At 39.5% G+C, this 22,453-nt stretch overlaps 1 protein-coding gene across 3 annotated transcripts in view; it reads left to right on the forward strand.

Annotated features, from left to right (window-relative positions):
* Positions 1 to 8,397: 8,397 nt before the first annotated feature.
* LOC124010225 (contactin-associated protein-like 2) overlaps positions 8,398 to 22,453 on the forward strand; it is a 72,312-nt gene continuing 58,256 nt past the window's right edge. For 2 of the 3 annotated variants that reach the window (XR_006834392.1, XM_046322660.1), the window contains exon 1: positions 8,404 to 8,872. Coding sequence is in view for 2 of the 3 variants with exons in the window: in XM_046322660.1 (XP_046178616.1) it covers positions 8,791 to 8,872 (82 nt within the window). In the remaining variant the exon portion in view is untranslated. Of the gene's footprint in view, positions 8,873 to 22,453 lie in introns of all 3 variants that reach the window. The other variant, XM_046322661.1, reaches the window with a different exon arrangement.

A 22,453-nucleotide genomic window follows, 5' to 3' on the forward strand; every position in this document is an offset into this window, starting at 1 on the left:
CACTGTTTGACTAAATTACTCATGGATAATGGATGAAAACCTGAGGCAAAAACAAATCAAACATACAAATTTGAATTGTTCTGCACATTAGTGATTATTCTATGGCACTGGAAGAAGTACAAGATGAGACTATTATTCCTAACACCTTAATAGTATTAATCTCTTTGTATACAGACTAGGCCTATAGCTGTGGCCTGCAGACTACAACGCAGTAGATGTTGTTAGTTATGTGCTATCTACACATGTTTATGTTGTTTCAGTAAAAGGCTATGTTAAAAATAATTCCTTGAAATAGCACATTAGTAATGGAAATAACTGAGTGCCGACGACTCAACATAATCATTCCGAGTAGCCTATAATTCAGAGATACAGTTGAAGTTGGAAGTTTACGTACACCATAGCCAAATACATTTAAACTCAGTTTTTCACAATTCCTGACATTTAATCCTAGTAAAAATTCCATGTCTTAGGTCAGTTAGGATCACCACTTTATTTTAAGAATTTGAAATGTCAGACTAATATTAGAGAGAATGATTTATTTCAACCTTTATTTCTTTCATCACATTCCCAGTGGGTCATATGTTTACATACACTCAATTAGTATTTGGTAGCATTGCCTTTAAAATTGTTTAACTTGTGTCAAATGGTTCAGGTAGCCTTCCACAAGCTTCCCGCAATAAGTTGGGGGAATTTTGGCCCATTCCTCCTGACAGAGCTGTTGTAACTGAGTCAGGTTTGTAGGCCTCCTTGCTTGCACATGCTTTTCAGTTCTGCCCACACATTTTCTATAGGATTGAGGTCAGGGATTTTTGATGGTCAGTCCAATACCTTGACTTTGTTGTCCTTAAGCCATTTTGCCACAACTTTGGAAGTATGCTGGGGGTCATTGTCCATTTGGAAGACCCATTTGCAGCTAAGCTTTAACTTCCTGACTGATGTCTTGAGATGTTGCTTCAATATATCCACATAATTTCCCACATGGTGCCATCTCTTTAAAAAAATATATATATATATATATCATTTTTTGTTTAATTTTCACCCTTTTTCTCCCAATTCCATGCTATACAATTGTTCGTAGCTACTATCTTGTCTCACCACTACAACTCCTGTATGGGATCGGGCAAGACAAAGGTTTTCCAGGTTTTCCATGCGTCCTCTGAAACACAACCCAACCAAGCCGCACTGCTTCTTAACACAGCGCGCATCCAATCCGGAAGCCAGCGGCACCAATGTGTCAGAGGAAACACTGCACCTGGAGACCTGGTTAGCGTGCACTGTGCCCGGCCCGCCACAGGAGTCGCTAGTGCGCAATGAGACAAGGATATCCCTACCGGCCAAACCCTCCCTAACCCAGACGACACTAGGCCAATTGTGCATCGCCCCATGGACCTCCCAGTCACGGCCGGCTGCGACAGAGCCTTTGCTCGAACCCAGAGTCTCTGGTGGCACAGCTAGTACTGCGATGCAGCGCCTTAGACCACTGCGCCACCCGGGAGGCCCTTGATACCATCTATTTTGTGAAGTGCACCAGTCCCTCCTACAGCAAAGCACCCCCACAACATGATGCTGCCACCCCTGTGCATCATGGTTGGGATGGTGTTTTTCATCTTGCAAACATAACGATGGTCAATATGGCCAAAAAGTTATATTTTTGTTTCATCAAACCAGAGGACATTTATCCAAAAAGTACGATCTTTGTCCCCATGTGCAGTTGCAAATCGTAGTCTGGCTTTTTTATGGCTGTTTTGGAGCAGTGGCATCTTCCTTGCTGAGCGGCATCTCCACAAGGTCCTTTGTTGTTGTTCTGGGATTGATTTGCACTTTTCGCACCAAAGTACATTCATCTCTAGGAGACAGAATGTGTCTCCTTTCTGAGCGGTATGACGGCTGCGTGGTCCCATGGTGTTTAGACTTGCGTACTATTGTTTGTACAGATGAACATGGTATCCTCAGGCATTTGGAGATTGCTCCCAAGGATGAACCAGACTTCTGGAGGTCTACACTTTTTTTCTGAGGTCTTGGCCGATTTCTTTTGATTTTCCCATGAAATACGTAAACAGGTGTACACCTCCAATTGACTCAAATTATGTCAATTAGCCTATCAGAAGCTTCTAAAGCCATGACATAATTTTCTGGAATTTTCTAAGATTTTTAAAGGCACAGTCAACTTAGTGTATGTAAACTTCTGACCCACTGGAATTGGGATACAGTGAATTATAAGTGAAATAATCTGTCTTTAAGCAATTGTTGGAAAAATTACTTGTGTCATGCACAAAGTAGATGTCCTAACCAACTTGCCAAAACTATAATTTGTTAAAAAGACATTTGTGGAGTGGTTGAAAAACTAGTTTTAATGACTCCAACCTAAGTGTATGTAAACTTCCGACTTAAACTGTAGCTGTGTTGTTATGGAAAGGAAGAGTGTGATATATAGGAATAGGGGTATACACAGTAATTCAAGGAGTTTAAATAACTACTCTACTGGAGTTCTTAACCCTCAACAGTGATACACTTTCTGGAGTTAGTGTTGATAACTGGAGTTGATTGGGACTGACTACTTTTAAGGCCAGGCATCACAGGCTAAGATTACATTTTTGCATCTACTATCACATTTTTAGATTTTGTTTGTGTTTTGATCCATCAATCTTTGTACAGTCTTGGCCAAAAGTTTTGAAAATGACACAAATATTAATTTCCACAAAGTTTGCTGCTTCAGTGTCTTTAGATATTTTTGTCAGATGTTACTATGGAATACTGAAGTATAATTACAAGCATTTTTAAGTGTCAAAGGCTTTTATTGACAATTATTTGAAGTTGATGCAAAGAGTCAATATTTGCAGTGTTGACCCTTCTTTTTCAAGACCTCTGCAATCCACCCTGGCATGCTGTCAATTAACTTCTGGGCCACATCCTGACTGATGGCAGCCCGTTATTGCTTAATCAATGCTTGGTGTTTGTCAGAATTTGTGGGTTTTTGTTTGTCCACACGCCTCTTGCGGTTTGACCAAAGGTTCTCAATGGGATTAAGGTCTGGGGAGTTTCCTTGCCATGGACCCAAAATATCAATGTTTTTTTCCCCGAGCCACTTAGTTATCACTTTTGCCTTATGGCAAGGTGTTCCATCATGCTGGAAAAGGCATTGTTCACCACCAAACTGTTCCTGGATGATTGGGAGAAGTTGCTCTCGGAGGATGTGTTGGTACCATTCTTTATTCATGGCTGTGTTCTTAGGCAAAATTGTTGTGAGACCACTCCCTTGGCTGAGAAGCAACCCCACACATGAATGGTCTCAGGATGCTTTACTGTTGACATGACACAGGACTGATGGTAGCGCTCACTTGTTCTCCCCGGACAAGCTTTTTTCCGGATGCCCCAAACAATCGGAAAGGGGATTCATCAGAGGAAATGACTTCATCCCAGTCCTCAGCAGTCCAATCCCTGTACCCTTTGCAGAATATCAGTCTGTCCCTGATGTTTTTCCTGGAGAGAAGTGGCTTCTTTGCTGCCCTTCTTGACACCAGGCCATCCTCCAAAAGTCTTCACCTCACTGTGCGTGCAGATGCACTCACACCTGCCTGCTGCCATTCCTGAGCAAGCTCTGTACTGGTGGTGCTCCGATCCCGCAGCTGAATCAACTTTAGGAGACGGTCCTGGCGCTTGCTGGACTTTCTTGGGCGCCCTGTAGCCTTCTTCACAACAATTGAACCGCTCTCTTTGAAGTTCTTGATGATCAGATAAATGGTTGATTTAGGTGCAATCTTACTGGCAGCAATATCCTTGCCTGTGAAGCCCTTTTTGTCCAAAGCAATGATGATGACGTGTTTCCTTGCAGGTAACCATGGTTGACAGAGGAAGAACAATAATTCCAAGCACCACCCTCCTTTTGAAGCTTCCAGTCTGTTATTCGAACTCAATCAGCATGACAGAGTGCACTCCAGCCTTGTCCTCAACAACACTCGAGATAACGAGAGATCACTGACATGATGTCAGCTGGTCCATTTGTTGGCTGGGCTGAAATGCAGTGGAAATGTTTTTCTGGGATTCAGGTAATTTGCATGATAAAGAGTGGTTAGAGCGTTGGACTAGTAACCGGAAGGTTGCAAGTTCAAACCCCCAAGCGGACAAAGGTACAAATCTGTCATTCTGAACAGGCAGTTAACCCACTGTTCCTAGGCCATCATTGAAAATAATAATTTGTTCTTAACTGACTTACCTAGTTAAATAAAGGTTTACAAATAAAATTGCAATTCATCTGATCACTGTTCATAATATTCTGGAGTATATGCAAATTGCCATCATGCAGACTTAGTGAAAATTAAAATTTGTGTCATTCTCAAAACTTTTGGCTACGACTGTATTTTCAACAAAAAAGTCAGTTGATAAAGTGATATTTTCGTTAATTTATTATACTACATATGTCATGAATTGTAAGCACTTTTAAACATCCATCCATAATTTCTAAGCTAACCGCATTGAATCGCGCATCATGTAAAGGCCCATTTCATAGAGAATGTTACAAACAGGACTATATGTAGTAATATACTTTGAAGAGATGGTGATTGTGTCGAAATTACTGTTTAATAGTCTAAATTCAGTTTACTTGTCTTTAACTGACATTTCCAGAAAGTCTGACTTTTTCTCATCGTCAGAAGCATCCGCATACACCATGTTGCGGGGTTATCCTTAGACATATTCTCCAGATTTATACGTAGGGAATTGTTGATATGTTGTCCAATTTTTATTCTAGATTACATTTATCAAGAAATCCACCTAAAATGCATTTTGCACACTTTTGTTTTGCGATTTACAGATAGAAATATGATCCACAAGCTACAAAATGTCCAGCCTTGGAGTGTCTTAACAAAATGAAACAAAAATATTTAGGCGGACTTCATCCAGTGTCCAGATAAATGTATTCAGACCCAAAATACTTATTCCACATTTTGTTGTCTCACCCATCTACACACAATGTGCCCCCCTCACCCCATAATGAAAGTGGAAACATGTTTTATTTTTTTGAACATTTATTGAAAATGAAATACAAAAAAAAATCTAATTTACATAAGTATTCACACCTCTGAGGCAATACTTTGTTGAATCACCTTTGGCAGTGATTACAGCTTTGTGTCGTCTTGGGTCTGTCTGTCTATCAATTTTGCACATCTGGATTTGTGGATTTTCTCCCATTATTCCTTGCAGATTTCCTCAAGCTCTGTTAAGTTAGATGGGGAGCAGCGGTGAACAGCATCTTCAACTCTTTCCACATATTTTCAATGTGATTCAAGTCTAGGCTTTGGCTGGGTCACTCAAGGACTTTCACATTCTTGTTCTGAAGCCATTCAAGCATCGCTTTGGCTGACTGCTTTGGGTCAATGTCCTGTTGGAACGTAAATCTTCGTCCACGGGTCTGTCGTTTTGAACTCTGAAGCAGGTTCTCATCAATAATTTGAATGTATTTGGCTCCATTCAATCTTTCCTCTATCCTTCCCAGTCTCCCAGTCCCTGCTGCTGAAAAGCATCCCCATAGCACGCTTCACGGGAACAATGGTGTAAAACTGTCCCCCCCCCAGACATAGCCCTTTGCATTCAGGCCAAAGAGTAAAATCTTTGTCTCATCAGACAGCAGAATCTTTTGCCTTATGCTCTGTCTTTCAAGTGCCTTTTTGCGAAGGCGTGATGTCATGTGCCTCTTTTTCTCAGGAGTGCCATCCATCTGGCCACTCTCCTATAAAGCACATATTTGTGAAGTGCTGTTGTCCTTCTGGCAGGCTCTCCCATCTCAGCCAAGGAACTCTGTAATTATGCCAGAATGGTCAATGGGTTCTTGGTAACCTCCCTGACCAAGTTCCTTCTTGCCTGGTTGCTCAGTTTGGTCTGACGGCCAGCTTTAGGAAGAGTCTGGTTAGTTCCGTATTTCTTCAATTTTCCAATGACCACTAATCTCTTGGAAACTTTCAACACTACAAATTGTTTTATACCCTTCCCCAAATACATGCCTCATCATAATTCTATCTTGGAGTTATAAAAACAATTCCTTGGACTTCATGGTATAGTTTCTGCTCTGACAACTGTGGGACCTTATAAAACAGGTGTGTTCTTTCTAAATCATGTCCAAATAATTGAATTGGCCACAGATGGACTCCAAACAAGTTGTAGTGACATTTCAAGGATGATCAAAGGAAGTTGGAGCTCAATTTGGAGTGTCATAGCAAAGGGGTGTGAATACTTACACTACAGGTCAAAGTTTTAGAACACCTATTCATTCAAGGGTTTTTCTTTATTTTTAGTATTTTCTACATTGTAGAATAATAGTGAAGACATCAAAATTATGAAGTAACACACATGGAATCATGTAGTAACCAAAAAAATAGTTAAATAAATCAAAATATATTTAATATTTGAGATTCTTCAAAGTAGCCACCCTTTGCCTTGATTACAGCTTTGCATACTCTTGTCATTCTCTCATCCAGCTTCAGTTGGAATGCTTTTCCAACAGTCTTGAAGGAGTTCCCACATATACTGAGCACTTGTTGGCTGCTTTTACTCCACTCTGCGGGCCAACTCATCCCAAACCATCTCAATTAGTTTGAGGTCAAGGGATTGTGGCGGCCAGGTCTTCTGATGCAGCACTCCATCACTCTCCTTCTTGGTAAAATAGTCCTTACACAGCCTGGAGGTGTGTTGGGTCATTGTCCTGTTGAAAAATAAATAATAGTCTCGCTAAGCCCAAACCAGATGGGATGGTGTAACTCTGCAGAATGCTGTGGTGGCCATGCTGGTTTAGTTTGTCTTGAATTCTAAATAAATCACAGACAGTGTCACCAGCAAAGCACCCCCATACCATAACACCTCCTCCTCCATGCTTTACGGTGGGACATACATATGCAGGAATCATCTGTTCAACCACACCGCATCTCACAAAAACACGGCAGTTGGAACCAAAAATCTCCCATTTGGACTCGAAATTTCCACCGGTCTAATGTCCATTGCTCGTGTTTCTTGGCCCAAGCAAGTTTCTTCTTATTCTTGGTGTCCTTTAGTGTTGGGTTCGATTCTAGGCTGTATCACAACCGGCCGTGATTGGGAGTCCCATAGGGCGGTGCACAATTGGCCCAGCGTCATCTGGGTTAGGGTTTGGCCGGGGTAGGACGTCATTGTAAATAAGAATTTGTTCTGAAATGACTTGCCTAGTTAAATAAAGGTTAAATATATATATATATATATATATATATATATATATATATATTTGAAATGGATAGGACTACAGATTGGTTTCCACTAGTTACCACAGCCACAAAGTCAAAATGGACTATAGTAAATATTGATGATAATAACTATTTTATTTTTGGTCTTAATTTAAGATGAGGATTAGGCATAAAGTTAGAATTGTGGTTAGGTATATAATCACATTTTAAGAAAAGGTTTATTCTTTTTTCAACTCTTCAATCTGTCAAGTTGGTTGTTGATAATTGCTTAAATGCCATTTTCAAGTCTTGCCATAGATTTTCATGCCAATTTAAGCAAAACTGTAACTTGGCCAATCAGGAACATTCAATGTCGTCTTGGTAAGCATCTCAAGTGTATATTTGGCCTTGTCTTTTAGGTTATTGTCCTGCTGAAAAGTGAATTTGTTTCAAGGTGTCTATTGGAAACCAGGGTTTCCTCTAGGGTTTTGCCTGTGTTTACCTCTATTCCGATTATTTTTACCTCCCCCCAAAACTTCCTAGTCCTTGCCGATGACGATCATATCCATAACATGATGCAGCCACCACCATGCTTGAACATATGTAGTGTGGTACTCAGTGATGTGTTGGATTGGGTTTTCCCTAAACATAATGCTTTGTATTGAGGACAAAAAAGGGAATTTCTTTGCCACATTTTTTGCAGTATTTATTTAGTGCCTTATTGCAAATAGGATGAATATTTTGGAATATTCTTTATTCTGTACAAGCTTCCTTCTTTTCACACTGTAATTGATGTTATTATTGTGGAGTAACAACAATGTTGTTGATCTATCCTCGGATTTTCTCCTTACAGCCATTGAATTCTTAACTGTTTTAAAATCAGGCAATGGCAATGTAACCCCCAATATAGTGTTGTTTGACTCCAGAGGAGTTGAATTAACTCTTGCAATTATATACTGATCAACACTGCAAAAAGTTAAAGAAGTAACAATTATTTTTCATTTAATACTGTACAGAGTGAAACGTAATGATGCAACACTAAATGTAGCATATACAGTTCTGAAAATATAACTATGTATGCTTAACTCTTTTAGACTTGGACCAAATGTTATATGTGGCAGAGTAAAATGTTCTCCGCCTTAATTTTATTTCACCGACGCGTGTCCCCTTGTGTATGTTTGGTGGACCGTACCATCACCGAAATAAAGGGGAACAACAATACAATTTCCAATTCAGTACCTGAACAGCCGCGACTCTGTTTGTCCGGTCATAATTAGCAAGCGAGTATTCCTCAATGCAGTTAGAGCTAATGGGGCAGTGCACTGAGAAAACATGGTTCGTGAGGATATTCTTTGAAAAAGAGGACCGTTTTTGTCAAGTGTTTAGTTTTGCTGGGTGACACTAGAGGTAGCGAATAATGCGCACCAGCGTGTAAGCGAGCCATTGCTTGGTAGCAGCCACTTTCTATATAGCTAATAAAGCCCTATCTGGATAGCTGTCTTCAGCTTGCTTCCGCCTAGAGAGGCGGGTTACTATACGAAGCATCCATAGGCAACGGAAAACAACAACTTGACACAATTTTCTTTGTTTCAAGGTCTAATTGAAGATGCTTCCTGGACCGGAGCTAACATTACTGCTCTGGATCTTCAGTTGCATCAGCAGCCTCCGCTCAGCATCTTCAACATCCAGTGAGTAGGCTAACACACACTATATGTCCTGAGCTTCGTTGCTTTGTGTCCGTCTTGTGCAGGACAAGGATCAGGGCATTCATTGCAGGCTGAGTGTTATGCGTCAAAGTGTTTAACACTTCGGCATCAGTCCTGCTTGGAACACATGGCAGTAGAAGAGTACCGGTGTTTTCGGTGCTTATACCGGTGTTTTCAGTGTTTTTTAGTGCTTATCGTCTGTTATTGTATTTATTTAAGGGGATGGGGCTATGCTGCTTATTAGGCTACATTTGACCTGACTCCTTGTGTCGTTCGGAGATCCAATAGATGATTCTGAATGGCAGGCTACAGTATAGGCTACGTTTGGTCTGTGTCAAAATAATCTTCCCCTTGATACATGTTTCTGCAGTTGTTTCGGGAGATACGGTTTTTATTACAGTGTACTGCAATATAGTTTATTTTTACTGAAGGCACATTTAAGTCTCCAAAAAGTTTATTCAAAAATGCTATTTTTAACGGTATAGATCAGAACACCTACTGTCGTTTTATTCTGTGATAAGTCATGAGTTAATTAAGCCTAATATTTAACGTGCATGCATACATATGAAGGATAGCTATCGTAACAGCGTCTGTTTTAGGAAGTTCTCTGCGTGCTTTACTCTTTATTTCTAAACTAGTCTAAGCCAATATAGCAGGCATAAAATCAACTGGATTGACACAGCTGTAATGATGGCTGGGTGAGAGTGCTGGTCCCATGTGACATTAACTTTAAATGGAACTGTTAAACATTAAGATCTGTACAAGCAAAGTCATTATTTAACCAATATATCTATACTGAATAAAAATATAAATGCAACATGTAAAGTGTTGGTCCCATGTTTCATGAGCTGAAATAACGTGTTTCTCTCAATTTGTTTAAATTCCTGTTAGCGAGCATTTCTTAATTGCCAAGATAATCCATCCACCTGACAGGTGTGGCATATCAAGAAGCTGATTAAACAGGTGCACCTTGTGCTGGGGACAATAAAAGGTCACTCTAAAATGTGCATTTTGTCACACTACACAATGCCATAGATGGCTCAAGTTTTGAGGGAGCAGAAAATTGGCATGCTGACTGCAGGAATGTCCACCAGACCTGTTGCCAGAGAATTTAAGATTAATTTCTCTACCATAAGATGCCTCCAACATCGTTTTAGAGAATTGGGCAGTACGTCCAACTGGCCTCACAACCGCAGACCACGTGCAACTATGCTAGCCCATGACCTTTACATCCAGGATCTTCAACTGCGGGATCGTCTGTGACTAGCCACCTTGACAGCTGATGAAACTGAGGAGTATTTGTCTGTTATAAAGCCCTTTTGTCTGGTAAAATTAATTCTGATTGGCTGGGGTTGGCTCTCAAGTGGATGAGCCTGGCTCCCAAGTGGGTGGGCCTATGCCTTCCCAGGCCCACCATGGCTGCACCCCTGGCCAATCATGTGAAATCCATAGATTAGGGCCTAATTAATTTATTTCAATTGACTGATTTCCTTATATGAACTGAACATCATTTAAAATGTTAATTGTTGCATTAATATTTTTGTTCAGTATATTTTGTGTGTGGATGTGTCTGTTTACACATGTACATGTGCAAGAGAGATATTAAGATGCCATGAAATGAGAGCATAGAAGTCCCAGAACAGCAGTAAATAGACATCCAGATCAACTGAAATAAAACAACAAATAGATCACATAACTCAGTGATATTTGGCACTACATTTGGCTATTTAACAGACAATACATAGTGGTGTATGTCCTCGCCACACACCCCTCCCCTTCTTCTTGTCTCAATGTTTTATTTTTATACACAAGATACTATATCATGCTTTTCACTGACAGCTGCAACTCAATAAGCTAGTCCTACATTTGCCGCATGCCCTGCCCAAGGGGTCTGAATACTTTCCGAATGCACTGTAGACAGGAGTAATTAGGAATTCTGGCAAATGTATTTCCTTATTGGAGGCACTGCCTATGTCTGTCTGTCTGACGCTTGGCCTTAGTGTAACGGTAACCCATGATCATGTTTGAGGAACAGAGGAAGGGGTATTACGTGTCATTTCTGTCATACTCCATAACTGCTAAGAGGGAAAGATGATTAGCTCCTCCAAATTCAGCTATAAAAAACTCACTGTCATTTCTGTCTATTCAAGAGGTTGTGTACATTGTGGTAAAGTGTTCAGATGGTATGCCCTCGCCATTCATTCAGTGTGCAAAATAAGTTTGTTTCAGTGGCAAACTATCTTATCATCATGCCTGATAGAAAGTTGAAACACACAGACAAATTAGAAAAACTTTGCCCAAACTCAGTGAACACAGCCTGGCCATTGACACGACTTCACAGGCAGAGCTGACTGCAGGCTGAGCTCACTGAGGTAGTGACCTCACTAACACTGTTTGAAAACTCTCTTGCCACACCATAAGGATACAGTTTTCTTAACTCCAAATATACACTTCTTGTTGTTATCATTATTGTCACAACTTGCGTTTGCAATGTTCCTTCAGTTTTCATAAATGAAATGGAGGAGGAGAGAAACTGAAGGAGAGAGAAACAGAGGGAGAGCTTGTGTGTTTGTGCCTATTAGAGCTGCTAAACACATTATTTAATTGCTTTCCTCCAGCCTGCACTGACCTTTCACTATTTGTATGAGTGGATAGGCAGAAAGTTTAGATTTAATGAAGGTTGGATTTCATCATTCTGAACGTCTCGGATCAGATTTATCTGTAACTACCTGGTTACCTTATCTTTATACCGATTGTGTTAGACTAGATAAACATTGAAAGCCAAACTTCTATGGAAATATTATTGGATTTCAATTGTAGCGGTTTCCCTGACAGATTATCATGTTATTTAAGTGACTTACGTGGTTAAATAAGGGTTAGTAAATTAACATGGTAAAACAAGATTAGTTATTTAGCTAGTACCTTGTGTCAGTAGCTATATTTCCATTAATTTGTCCATTTTTGTTTTTTTCGACATTTAGAAAGTTTGCATAGAACATAGATGCGACAATTGCTTTCCAGGGTGTGTTTACATTTAACTATCTCGTGTCATTAAAACAGCTGGACGTAATGACGTCACACCTAAAAACAACACTTTCGCAAAAAAGTAGTGTCAAATAAAAATGTAGTGGTTGAAGTGTTTCCATGACTCATTAAGGCAAATTGCGCATGAATAAATTGTCGACAGCCTGTATGCCCTCCCACCTATCTGGTTCATGTCTCAGGTAGCCCACGAAAGCCAGCATGGGTTGAATGCAAGAATTTACTCATATTTGCCATATGTTCTAATAACTATCCTGTGTCAACGTATCGCCATGGTGAAACTTACACTCCTGTAGATCTGAAATAATTGGATGGTGAAACTTGCCAGCCAACCAGAAGAGCAAGGCGATGTAATTCAGGCATTCATGAAAGTCAGGACAATTCTTGTCCTGCAAAGAAACCATCATTTTTGTAGTTTTATTTTGCAAGCAGTAGACATTTGGATTGAAATGTGGAGTGGAGATTTATAGTTGTGGTGACATCAAGTGCCCCGCGCACCTTGAAAATGATTTGTAAATCATAATTTATTCACATTTGTCGCAATAAGTATGATTTCCAAATAATTTTGAAGGTGCGCGGGGCGGGGCACGTGATGTCACCACAACTATATAAATCTCCACTTCACATTTCAATCCAAATGTCTAATGGCTAACTACATGATGATCGACGCTTGACTGCCTTTTGACAAATAAAAAATATTCTCATCATGTAGACTACCCTACCCGCACTGTATCTGCTATACCCGCACTGTATCTGCTATACCCGCACTGTATCTGCTATACCCGCACTGTATCTGCTGGCTAGAGCGCACACGCCTAAACCAGACACATCTGCTGTAAACGCAACAGTTTTTGTGACTTAACTATCGGTAAGAGTGACCACATTTCAGCCGTACAAATCCATCCATGTCGAACAGATAAAAATGTATATCGTTAGAAAATGTATCCTGTATCTGCTGTGTCCATTACACGACACAATTATTTTTGCAACATTGCTTTTGTCGAATAAACCTGGGTCAATGGAAACCTGCCTAATGAGAGGGGAAGCCAGGGGCCAATCACCCTTTACTTCCATTGATGTCTCTGTGTTGACCTCTTGGTATTTGTAATGACTGGGACGTAAAGACCGACTCATTGTGGCCACGTGTCACATTTGTGTGTCAATGATTTCCTACAGTAAGATTCCATTTAAAGATCATGAACAGTCAATCATGATTTTCATGAAATTAGTTATTTGAAGGAAACCAGATCAAAGTATGATAACCAAAGTATGAACAAATATTTTTGCTTCTACATTGATCAAATTGATCATGAAGTTACTGGTCCCCTCCCCCATGTCAAACACTTGGATTCACTATTAAGAGGACAAGGTGACATCACCTTAACTCTCATTTTAATACACCAATGGTAACATGATATTCTCTTACCTGATTGAAATAAGTACTGCCTTGTAACCAACATTGGAGAAGGTGTGTTTGCAGAGGGGTGTGTTGTATATACTAGCTAGATAGCAACTCTACTGGTGCCAAAATTTGACTGTAGGGGGTCAGCAAATATAATTCAAAGTTTACCCTATTCATCTATGGCAAAGATATTTATACCGAACAAAAAATTTAAACGCAACATATAAAGTGTTACCATTTTTCATGAGCTAAAATAAATTATCCCTGAAAATGGGTTAGTCCCATATGTACCTCCTTAGTTTAGAGGCAATGGGGCTACACTCTAGGGTGCTGAGGAGTATTTCTGTCTGTAATAAAGCCCTTTTGTGGAGAGACATTTTGATTGTCTGGGACTGGTTCCCCAGTGGGTGGGCATATGCCTTCTCAGGCCCACCCATGGCTGCGCCCCTGTCCAGTTATGTGAAATCCATAGATTAGGACCTAATTTATTTATTTAAATTGACTGATTTCCTTCTATGAACTGTAACTCAGTAAAATGTTGGAAATTATTGCATGTTGTGTTTTATTTTTGTTCAGTATATATGTTTCTCCTTTCATCCGTGTCAGGTGTTAGCTAGTTACTGGCTAGCTAGGTCTTCAGACAGCATGGAACAAAAGGGGGGGGAAGGGTTGTTCAAAACTTTGATGCAGTTGTCAAGTCAATATCTGTCAATGCTGCTGTGAACCGCATCACAAGAGACATGTAAAAAAAAAATAATAATAATAATAATGAAAATAATGATAGGTGCAATTTGAGTGTTGTTTGAGTTGCTTTGTGTATCACCAAATTAGCCTGAGATGATTTTACTGCATTGCAACCAAGTTGCTTGACATTGGTGTTTCAAAGAGCTGGTCAGTCAAGGCAAGCTCGTGATTATAAGTTCTCCACCCACTCATCCTGTCTTTTCAAACTTCCTGGTAGTTAGGCATTAGAGAAAAAGTACTTTTCAAACTGACTGTTCAGGACCTTTAAAAAAGTGGATTGATCAATAAAAAATGCAATGTATAGTTTAAATTATTTATTTTTCCACCCAAGAAATTAAATCTTAGAACTAATCACTTAATTCATCAGGCTCAATGTACTTTCCCTGGCTAAAGGATTTAAATAAATCTCAAATCTGAGTAATACAATTTGGCCAATTTAAATAAGTAAATCCAATTGAAAAATGAACCCAGTCAACCCTCACTAAGGTAGCTCAAAGACCTGCATAGAGAAGCCATAGGGAATAGACCAAAACAAATCAGGTCTCTCTTTAGTTCACCAAACGAACTATTAAAAACAAAGGAATCATGCATATTTGAGGCAGAAATACCTGCAATGGACTGTACAATAAACATATGGCACAAAAGAGAGGATTTCTACTGTCTGAAAGAGAGACTTCTCCTTACAAATGCTGTATGGATTTTATACTTGTGTCCAGTGACCCTAAATATCTAAAAGTTAACAATAGTATTGAACTGAAGCTGCTGCGTGGGTCATGTAAGTAGGGGAATAATGACTGCGTCTACAGATAATAATCTTGCTGCATATCCCCTTTTGAGAATGAACCTCTAGATTGGTGTTTTTTTGTTAGGCAAATGAGAAAGCTCATTAAGATTCTGGACACCTGCCACCATCATTTGTCAAAACATGTGACGACCCTTACCGTGACCCTCCCCCCATTCTCCACGATCCTCCTTTTGTTCACTCTTGGTGGACATCTTCAGAACAAAGACCTACCCCAAATCAGCTCCCAAAATAACAATACCACATTAAATCTCTGGTAAAATATGGCCGTTATTCCACTGTTACTGGCATTGCACATATGGAGACAGGTTGGCCTCATGGCCTCTATACATGCATATCTGAAATGATAACTGTAACGGTTTTCTAGGTGTGGTGAAGGAGAGTCGGACCAAAACTCAGCGTGTAGATTACGATTCATGTTTAATGAAAAATCACACGTAAACACAAATCAATACAAAAACGTAACGAAAACCAAAACAGCCTAAACTGGTGCAAACTAACAGTAGATAGTTACAAGGACACTAAGGACAATCACCCACAAAACAACCAAAGAATATGGCTGCCTAAATCTGGTTCCCAATCAGAGACAACAATAAACACCTGACTCTGATTGAGAACCACTCCAGACAGCCATAGACTCTGCTAGATCACCCCACTAGCTATATACCAAAACCCCAAGACAAAACACACCACAATACAAAAACCCCATGCCACACCCTGGCCTGACCCAATACATAAAGATAAACACAAAATACTTCGACCAGGGCGTGACAATAACACATTTATCACATTGTTGTTTGGATTGAGATGGGGGGTTAACTGTAGAAAACACACTCCCAGTCACAATGTCTTGCCATGGCTGATTGCTGGTCATAACTCTCTGTGTGTGATTGTGAAGTGTATCATTGGGGTTTCTGAGTCCCAGCAAGAGGAGATTAAAAAGGAAGCACTCATGCACCGCACCCTCTTTCAGGCAGCAGATCACCAGCTTTTGACAGACCATGTTTTTCGTAAAAAAAATTAATATTCATTTGTGAGCAGTGCGGGCAGATGCTGTGTTCAGTATGATTGGGTCGAACAAAGAGAGGGAGCCAAGGAGGGAGCCATTCAAAGCCTAGCTCAGTCATTACCACTTGATGGGGCCGTGGGTTGGAGAGGCATAATTGACAGCGTTCACAACAAAAGTAATCACCCGTATTAACTCACAACATATGGAGTGTCAGTCAGTCAGACTCCCAAGATGACTCCCAACACTGAAATCTGAGATTAAAATCGAAACTTTTTAACATCATCATTTTAGGGAGGTTGTAAAAAATATGTTTATTGTAATTGGCTCCAGTTGAGTTAGCTAAATAGTTGAATACCTTTGTTTACCACAAGCTTCAGGGGCTTAACTTAAAGCCAGCTCCTGCTGTAAATAGAGTTATCCAAAAACATGGCCTTGTATGAAATCCAGGATCAAATATAGCATGCACAATGATGTTGAACTGTAGCTGCTGTGTTCAGTATGATTTGGGTCCGTATTAAACATGATCCTGTTTGAAACATTGTATCTATGCTATGGTGGGGATAGTTGAGTGCGTTTGAGTGTGGCCCCATTGCCTCTAAACTAAGGAGGTACATATGGGACTAACCATGTCTCTGACACAGATCTTTAGGCACAGAACTCCCTTTAAAGCAACTGCTCTGGTTTACTGGTAAACAAAAGTCTGTCTCATTAATTACTGTCCCCTTTTTATTGCACATTTTAAACCAAACGTTTTTCATACTGTAGCAGCAGCATAGTGGTTTAATGTGATGCAGAAGTGGGCTATTTTGTCTATTCTTGTGTGTTAATAGATAGTTAAATGATGCATACAGATAATTGTATGACAAGATGGTAATTATAGTTTGAATTTATTTTGGAGTTCACATCTAGTATGGGATGGGGGGCAAAATAAATGATAACTGAAAGAAAACATTCATTGAGCTTGCAAGACGGGGGTTCCCAAACTTTTTAACTCAGGCCCCCCTTCCAGTATTGGGGGAACATTCCGCACCTACCACATTCATGACGCAAACTGTTATCACGCCTCTTGTTGGTGGAGAGAGGTTTTACAGCGCTACCTGTAAGCTTATTTCCTGCAATTCTACACATTTTGTCATGGAGTGCAGAGAAAAATGTGGTTTTAAAGCTAATTTTCTAGCAATTCTATACATTTTGCCATGTCTAATGTGTTCATGTGATATTTGAATGACTCACACATTACAACAAAATCTATGGTGCCCCCCTGCGCCCCACAGATCGGGAACCACTGATCTGAGATACTTAATGTAATGACTGTACTTGGTATAAATCTTGTCATATTTCTCTATTTAAATGAGCTTTTTGATTCCCCTCTCCTCATATCCATCCAGACTTATATTCACTGATCTCTCCACCTGCATTACTATCGAGGAGGAATTCATATTAAGTTTAGACCCACCCAATTTATGTCTGCGATATTAACAGAATTATTTTCCTGGTTATTCCAGTTCTTAGAAGGCATCCATTATTGATCAATGTCACATCCATTTCTTTGACAGAATATCACCCGTAAATCAAATAACATTTTATTGGTCACAAACACATATTTAGCAGACGTTATTGCAGGTGTAGCAAAATGCTTGTGTTCCTAGCTCCAACAGTGCAGTAATATCTAACAATTCACACATCTAAAAGAATGGAATTAAGAAATATATAAATATTAGGATGAGCAATGTCAGAGTGCCATTGACTAAAATACAGTAGAATAGAATACAGTATATACATATGAAATGAGTATGTTAGTATGTAAACATTCAAGTGACCAGTGATTCCACGTCATGTATATAGGGTGCAGCCTCTAAGGTGCAGGGTTGAGTAACTGGTAGCCGGCTAGTGATGGCTATTTAACGGTCTGATGGCCTTGAGATTGAAAAACAGTTTCTGTCTCTGTCCCCGCGACGATGCACCTGTACTGACATTGCCTTCTGGACGAACTTGAACTCCTTGGCTGTAACTGTTTTCATGTGGTGAAGGAGAGTCGGACCAAACTGCAGCGTGTAGATTGCGATCCATGTTTAATCAAATAAACGTAACACGAATCAATACAAAAACACTACAAAACAATAAACGAAAACAGCCTATACTTGTGTCAACTAACACAGAACAAGGACATCTGTACACTAAGGACAATCACCCACAACACAACCAAAGAATATGGCTGCCTAAATATGGTTCCCAATCAGAGACAACGATAAACACCTGCCTCTGATTGAGAACCGCTTCAGACAGCCATAGACTTACCTAGAACACCCCACTAAGCTACAATCCCACTACATACACACCACATACAAAAACCCATGTCACACCCTGGCCTGACCCAATACATGAAGATAAACACAAAATACTTCGACCAGGGCGTGACATTGGCAGAAGAATTGGCCTCATCAACTCAAAGTAGACATTCCAACAACTGTAGGTACAGTATACAGCACCTATATAGCAGCAGTTAATGAATTCAGATGTAACAAATATATTACCACTCCTGCAAATAAAGTCCTGTGTCTAAATTGGCAATGATCGAGTGGTGTTTGTGCATCTAGCGTTGTGGTGTTAAGGAGCCTCATCTTGAGAATTATTTAAACACTCAAAAATACCCATTTCCTTTGAAGGACAGCAGTAGGTAGAAGGAGCGTGTTTAATTTGATGCTTGGTTACTCTCTGCAAATCTCACAGGGATGGCTTCTGAAAGCTTGTTGCTTTTGTTCAAACTAATCTAAAAAGGCAAGGAAATGTAAATATGTCATTTTGACTGACATGTAACGGAGCAATATGTCATTTGAAGCAGAATTGCTCCACCGTGAATAAAAATGTGTCAAATTGTGATTTGCTGCCACGTTTCATTTTGGTAGCCCTATTCTCTGATGTTTTAATGTGTTCTACAATACAGTTCAACATTCAAACATCACTCGATCAAACTTCCCAGCAGAATGAATGATTTAGCTTCTATAAATTTCCGCTAAGACTTGGTGCTCAATGAGTAGTAGCTAATTCATTATCACAGCAGAATGAAAGTACAGTAATGGTCCCACTGGGAATAATTATTCTTAGAGCTTCATTTGCTGATATAGTGAATTAAATCTGCTCCAACACCTTCTTTTTCTACTTTTATATTAATCCTGTGAGGAAGTGTCCTTACGACACTCATTGGCTTTGCAAGGGCCTACTGTATTGTTTAGTATTGTCTGCACGTGTGGCATCATAGTGCCATTCACTCATTGTTGAAAAATAACAGGGCAAGAGAAGGACAGAAGCCTATAGACAGCTAATTTCCACTCTCTCTGCCTCTCTGGAATACCATCAATACAATAGCTACCTAGTTTGACGCAGGAAAATCTTTGAACAAGGTCAATGTACATAGCCTATGTACCGCTGCATAGATCCATATCATTGAACACATACATTGGAGGTGACAAAACATGCCATTCCATTAGTTTAAGCGGAGGCCATGCTCCAATAACAGCTCAGCTGCAGTCACGGCTTTGGCTGTGCTAATAAGGCCCAGAAAGTCAGAAGCTCCACAGTGACATATTGAATCTAACCCATGATTTATGCAGTGGTATAAAAGTACCCAATTGTCATACATGAGTAAAGATACAGTACCTTAATTTAAAAAATACTCAATTAAAAGTGTAAGTCACCCAGTAAAATACTACGCAAGTCAAAGTATTTGATTTTAAATATACTTAGGTATCAAAGTAAATGTAATTGCTAAAATATACTTAAGTATCAAATGTAAAAGTATAAATAATTTCAAATTCATTCTATTAAGCAAACCAGACAGCACTATTTTCTAGTAAAAAAAGAATCGTAATACAGATAGCCAGGGGCACACTCCAACAATTTACAAAGCATGTGTTTAGTGACACCGTCAGATCAGCGGGAGTAGGGATGTTCTCTTGATAAGTGCATGAATTGGACCCTTGTCCTGTCCTGCAATGCATTTAAAATGTAACAAATACTTTACAACACAGTACTTGTGTTCCAGTATTATACTATTGTCTATATACTGTAGTATTACTATTTATTTACTATTCACTGTAGTGTTTCTGCAGATATGACTAGTATATTGCAGTATTTATTGTAGTGTTTTTGCAGACTAAGGGGTGCTTTTATACATTCCCTGCATGTCCTCCCATAATAAGGGTTCCGAGGGAAACACTGACAAAACCTTTGGTTCCTATCTGGTCACTCAATATACTTCAGTTACAAGATTGTAACGATTGAGGTTTAGGGGATAGTTCTGGTGATGTCCATCTACTTTGGGACTCCAGTTGAAGAGCAGGCGGAGGCAGTAATTCAGTTCAGTTTGAGGCTTTATAGATTCAGGCACTGAGATGATACATGGAATGATTGACAGTTGAGACTGGTCTTGAGACTTGGTTGGCTTTGTATGGAATATGGTTGATCTAAAAGGAGAAACAGCAAGGTACAAATGACATGCCATAACAGCAATGAATATACATAATTAATTGTCCATTAATGTCAATGATCATTGACAAAGGCAATAAGCATTTATATTTGGAAAACTATGCATAAATATAGCAGCAGTCAACAATGAACTTCAGAAAGAGGTGCAGTGGCATGCTGCATGTTAGGCCGAAGTCATACAGTAGCAGGATCATTTAATCAATGGCTACATGCATAGCATAACAAACAATATAAAGCTAATAAAAGTAGCAAGCATAGCCATAAATTAAGCCTAATTAGCATATCAAAAGGCAATGCACAAAAAGTGCAAAACTTATAAGCATGTGTCTATTAACACTACAAGTACCAAAGAGAACAGTCAATTGAAAATAACTGTTTGACTGAGCCGTTAGCATTTCGCCGCCATTAGTGGCCGAAATCAACTATACAAAACAAACAATGGCAAGAGAGTCCTCTTTTATAAGATGAAAGGTTTGTACTCACATTTCGATGACACGTACTGGTTGTTCTTTGTGAGAGTTGTTTGTCACGCTCAACTACTCAGCTCTGTCTGGGTGAAGGACCCGGATTGAAAAGAGGCACTTTCGAACATGCCCGTATAAATACCTTGCCATAGAATTTTATAGAGTGCCCTCTGTCCTCCTGTGACTATAGAGATGGTTAAGGGCAAACCTGCCACGATGCCCTCCCCCACATCCATGTCACAGAGCAAGGAAAACGGTACAAAGATTAAAAACCAACCGGCAGTTCATTTTGGCTTTACAAGTATAAATAATCAACAATAACCAGACAACCAGTAATACATACCCAGATAGTGGCTAGGTCAACTTCTTTTTTAACTAGGCAATCATACAATCATAAATATGCAAAGTATTTTAATTATCCTCTTTGATTAAATGATATGTGACTTGTCTGAGTAGAGCAAAGTGTTGTCTGGTCCATTGTATTGCTTAGAACTGTTGACCCAACTCAATAGGTGGTCTGTCAAGAACCGGTGTCTTATGTTCTGGTCTGGTTGAGATGTTCCCCTCATTAAACAGTAACTCGTATAGTCTGGTAGTTGTGCCATTTTAGTCAAACCTAGTCGGCAGGTGTTACAACTAGAGGTCGACCGATTATGACTTTTCAACGCCGATACTGATTATTGGAGGACCAAAAAAAACATACCGATTTATAATCGGCCGATTTTAAAAAAATAAATAAATCGGCGCCCAAAAATACCGATTTCCGATTGTTATGAAAACTTGAAATCGGCCCTAATTAATCGCTCATTACGATTAATCGGTCGACCTCTAGTTACAACAATATACTAGTCATCTTGTCCACAGAGACACTTAAGTAAATACTACAGTATCCTAGTAATGTCCGGAAAAGCACTATAGTAAATACTACTGTATACTACAGTCATGTCCTCAAAACACTACATTGAATACTACACTATACAGTTCTACAGTCATGCCTATTAAACACTATAGTGAACACTAAAGTATACTAGTTATATCATAGTAAGCATTACACGATCGAGGGATACTACAGTGGGTAGTATAGAATTATATAGTATACTACAACATTCTAAGGTAAGTACTACCCATGATCAAGGGATAGTACAGTGTGTAGTTTGGGATTCTACAGTATACTACAGTTTACTACAGAATCCTATAGTAAGTACTGTAGTATTCTATAGTAAACTGAAGTATTTTTTCTGTGGGCGAGCGAGCGGTCTGATTAACATGCCACACTTCTCAGTGTATTACTGTAGCGACTCTACCATTGTCACTGACCTTGGCGCAGCAAAAAGACATGGGTCATCAACAAATTAAAGGAGCATTACATGGTGGACCCAATTCATTAGCCTATCCCCATCAACATTGTCTTGAATATTCAGGAGTCTTCCGGTTTTAAATTGCTTCATAAAATGAAGAAATGTTGTGTCTGACTATAAGCCTTAGGCGTAGCTTGATGATAGCTAGTGGGCGTGTGGCTATAGTCACCATTAACCACATTACTACTAATGTTTTGTGTAGATAGATATGGTAATATAGGCCTAGTTCCATGTGATGTAAATAGAATAAACTGCCT

Source organism: Oncorhynchus gorbuscha, linkage group LG22, assembly GCF_021184085.1.
Source record: "Oncorhynchus gorbuscha isolate QuinsamMale2020 ecotype Even-year linkage group LG22, OgorEven_v1.0, whole genome shotgun sequence".
Lineage (NCBI taxonomy): Eukaryota > Metazoa > Chordata > Actinopteri > Salmoniformes > Salmonidae > Oncorhynchus > Oncorhynchus gorbuscha.